Source organism: Antrostomus carolinensis, unplaced genomic scaffold (genome assembly GCF_000700745.2).
Source record: "Antrostomus carolinensis isolate BGI_N321 unplaced genomic scaffold, ASM70074v2 Scaffold54812, whole genome shotgun sequence".
Lineage (NCBI taxonomy): Eukaryota > Metazoa > Chordata > Aves > Caprimulgiformes > Caprimulgidae > Antrostomus > Antrostomus carolinensis.
Window position 1 is genome coordinate 3,727 of NW_010302790.1, and position 3,830 is coordinate 7,556.

Below are 3,830 nucleotides of genomic sequence, written 5' to 3' on the forward strand. Positions count from 1 at the left end.
TGTACTGTTTAGTTTGTTTAGTTCTTCTTACAGGATTTACATCTTGTAAAATTTAATTTTCAAGTTACTGAAATTCAAAGCAACACAACTGCTTGTAAACGTTTTACTAAATATATTCAGAAAATTCCTTCAAAATAAACTTATAAAATTTTAGCCTTTTGACTTCTATAGGACTGTTTCACCCTATGAACAAAACCAGACTTAAGTAGAATTTTCATCATCAAATTAAATGGAAGCAGGATCAGGTACCACACAGAAATTAATGTCCAACTCCAGTAAGAACAATGTTTTACTTAAAAGACAATATTAAAATACTATTACCTCCAGCAAGGATCTTCTCTTCCAAATCACTCATTTGTTTCTTGTATGCTTTTAAAGCAGCTTCTTTAAATGATGGTCGTATTCTTTTTTTCTTTGGAGTTTCAGTAAGCATCTCTGGGACATTCTGATTTTCATCTTCCCTTAGTTCTATGTCAGCAGCTGTGTCACTTGCAACTTCCAATATCTCTTCACTGACCACACTGTCAAACTGTGTGTCATATTGCTCCTCTGGTAGTATTGCATATGGAATTTCATACAAAGGCTGCCCCAGTTCATACTCTTGGACTTGCTCACTAGTTTCACTACTATTAGTTCTATTTTCTAGTTTAGCAAGGACTTGTTCCATTACTTCTACATAGTTTGTTTCATTCTCACCAGGTGGTTCAACTAAGTTTTCCTCATACTCTGCTTTGTAGCAATAAGGCTCAGCATAAACATCAGAATCAAGTGTTGTACTTGATTCATTTGCAGTAGATTGAGATAAAGTTCTAAACCTTCCCATGAAAGATGATCCACTGTCTTCATACCCACTTAAACTTTGTGTACTTTTATTCCAGACTACTTCTAAAGCTGACTTAGCACGTTGAAGTGTAGATCCAAATTTAGGGAAGCTGAAAGTCTTATCAGAAAGATCTATGCTTAATCGACTATGCCATGATTTGGGGGCTGTTTCTTCCGAGTCGTCACTTGGTAGTTCACTCTGACTTCTGTACATCATAGGCAATCTGTTTTGATTCTGATAAGGGGAGACAGAATTTGTTTCCTGAAAATCATCATATTGACCAGTCCACTGACTTTGCGATTCACTATCAGGGCCTTGATATGATGGTGAAGTACCATCAAGGGTAAAATCGTAGCTTTCTGTATCATACTGGAGGTCAGAACTTTGGCACTTTCCAAAATCTGTCTGTTGATCTGAAGGGCTGCTCATATCATACACAAAAACTTCCTGTGTGGATGAGTCTAGGGCCAGATCTGTCCCTTGTTCCAACTGATTCCAGTCTTTCCATGGGGAAAGATCATCATGTAAAGAAAGCTGAGAATCGCTATAGTGGCTTCGGTCTCCAGATGCACATATTACTCCATTGCTTACTCCACTGTCAACAATTTCTGTGTTCTCTATTTCGTTTTGCTCTGGATACTGTTGCATATCTTGGACAAAAGTCTGCTCCTGGGAACTGCCATACCAATTTGTAGAATCATCTTGCCTTCGCTGCCAAAGTTCTCGATCAGACGAAGACAATAGCGAACTGCCATTTGTTCTGGTAAAATACTGATTTTCTGAAAAATCCTCAGAGTAAGACTGACACAATTTTGAGAAATCTGACTCCGAACGGCTAAGTTTCGGTGTTGCAAAATCATTCTGTAAATGCCATAGAGGAGTCATGTCTGAATAATAGGTCTTAGATTGTTTTTCCATGCTGTCAAATTCTGGTGACTGATTGTCATAGTTTCTTCTCTTTGAAAGTGTGCTATTGTCAACAGTTCTATTAAGGTCTTTAGTATTTGGGTACTCAGTACTTCCCTTTGCAGTGCTTGTTTTTATCTGAAATGCTGATTTAGATATCTTTGCATAACTGTTCCTATTGATATCTGATTCCAAGTCTTTATCACTGTCAGGTGACTCCCAGTCATGTATTTTAGTTTTTGTCTCCACAGTTAAAAGCTTCATATCCATACTCTCATATGTCTGTGAGGAAGGCAGTCCTCTTTCTTTTTTGTCTTTTATGTCATGGGAAAATATATCTGTAGAAATTCCAATGCCAGTTCCCTTAAGTTTATAAGACTTTTTTAAAATCAAATCTCTCTGTTGCGATGACTCAAAGTAAATAAGAATGGGTCTTGGCTTTGCATTTGGACAGTCTCTTTGTTGTCCCAGTCTTTGAGCAAACTCAATTTTAATAGTGCTTTGTGCCTCCGAGAACCCCATTTTATCTATTAATATTTTGTAAACTACGCTTTCAGTTTTTTCAAGCCTCTCTTCAGGCACATTTAGAAATCTAAGACTTGCTTTGTTTCCTGGATGGCCTATCTGCTTAATGTAGTCATGTATGTCCCGAGTTTCTCTTCTGGACTGTACAAATCCAGTTCGCAATTGTTCAATTTCATTTTGTACAACTTCTACACTACTAGAAATTTCATCAATTGATTGTTTCAGAGCATTAACATGCCCTCTTAATTCAGAGAGTTCTGTTTCAATTTGACTTATTCCCTGAAGCTCTTTAAAGATCATTTCCATAACATCATGGGTTTGACTAATACAACCTGTCGAACTAAAGCCAGGTTCAAGAGTATTTGATTTCTGGTGACGGCCAGTTCTGTCTAGAGATTTACTTCTTAAGCCCCATGTTTTCTTCCAGGTACTTAGTTCTGAGTCTGATGAGACACATTCTTGGCTCTTCTTCCATTTCCTTAGTTTTCGTAAAGCTCCCAGCTTCAACGTGTGTAAAGTGCGTTCTCCATCAGAACTTCCATCAGATGGTGCAAGGCTGCTTAAGCTTTTCCTGTTGCGTCTCACGGGCATTGTGTGTGATAAGTATTCGGTTTTCTTGCTATTACTTTTTGCTTCACTTAATGACTCAGAATATGAACTATCATTTGAAGACAGATCTTGAACTGTATCTTCATTATTACTGTTTGTTACAAAAATATGCTTTTGCAGTCCATTGGCAATAGCAACTCTGTAACTGAATGTTGGAGAAAGTGAAAATTCTCTATTACTTTCCTCTTCTTCAGCTGATAAGTTGCGAGCAGATGGACACTTGGCAATCTTTTTAACAGTGCTTTTTAAAGTATTCGAAAATTTTGGATTCTTTGTTTGTCCAATGTGAGTTAAGTCTTGTTCCTTTTTGTTCTGACAACTCTCTTTCCTTTTTGTACTATTTCCCGGTTTCTTTGTAAACATTCCTTTGCAAATCTTATATATGTAAGATGAGATCAGGCTCTTTAAGAGGGCAGAAACCATGGAGTGTTATTTATATTATGCTGTTTCCACAAAGCACAATTTTTGATCCAGACAAGTATTTGTATCTCCAACAGGATCATCAGCAAATATTCATCGACAGAGACTATAGACATATAAACTACTGATGCTCTGATATAATTTGACAGTCAAAAAAAAAAATTAAAAATCACACATCTGTTTGTTCGAAACCAAATCCTGAAGGAGTTTTGTATGTCTTGCAAAATCTCACTCTGTCGCGCATGGCTTCTGAAGTGTCTAAAAAGGAGGGAATTACATTACAACAGCTGCCAAACAAACATATCATTCAATAATACTGATATTGTTTTAACTGGGTTACAATGGAAACACAGAGGAGTTAAGTATCTATTTATACTTTCCCCATAACTGTCTAAATAGAATTTTTCATGAACAACTGAAGCTAAAAGCAGTTCTAGGCAAATATTTTTAACGTAAACTAATAAACTCTACTTATTTACAGGCTTCTTTGTCCAGTTTAATATGCTGCCTTCATCTGAGATATTTGGTATTAATGCTGTTTGCTTTC

General features: G+C 36.5%; 1 protein-coding gene across 1 annotated transcript; it reads right to left on the bottom strand.

The window, feature by feature from the left end:
- Positions 1-321: 321 nt before the first annotated feature.
- Positions 322-3,451, bottom strand: LOC104521779 (protein unc-13 homolog C; the record flags this gene model as incomplete). Its single annotated transcript, XM_010163879.1, has 1 exon — positions 322-3,451. A coding segment is annotated over exon 1 (2,965 nt), but the record flags the coding sequence as incomplete, so codon positions are not given.
- Positions 3,452-3,830: the final 379 nt, after the last annotated feature.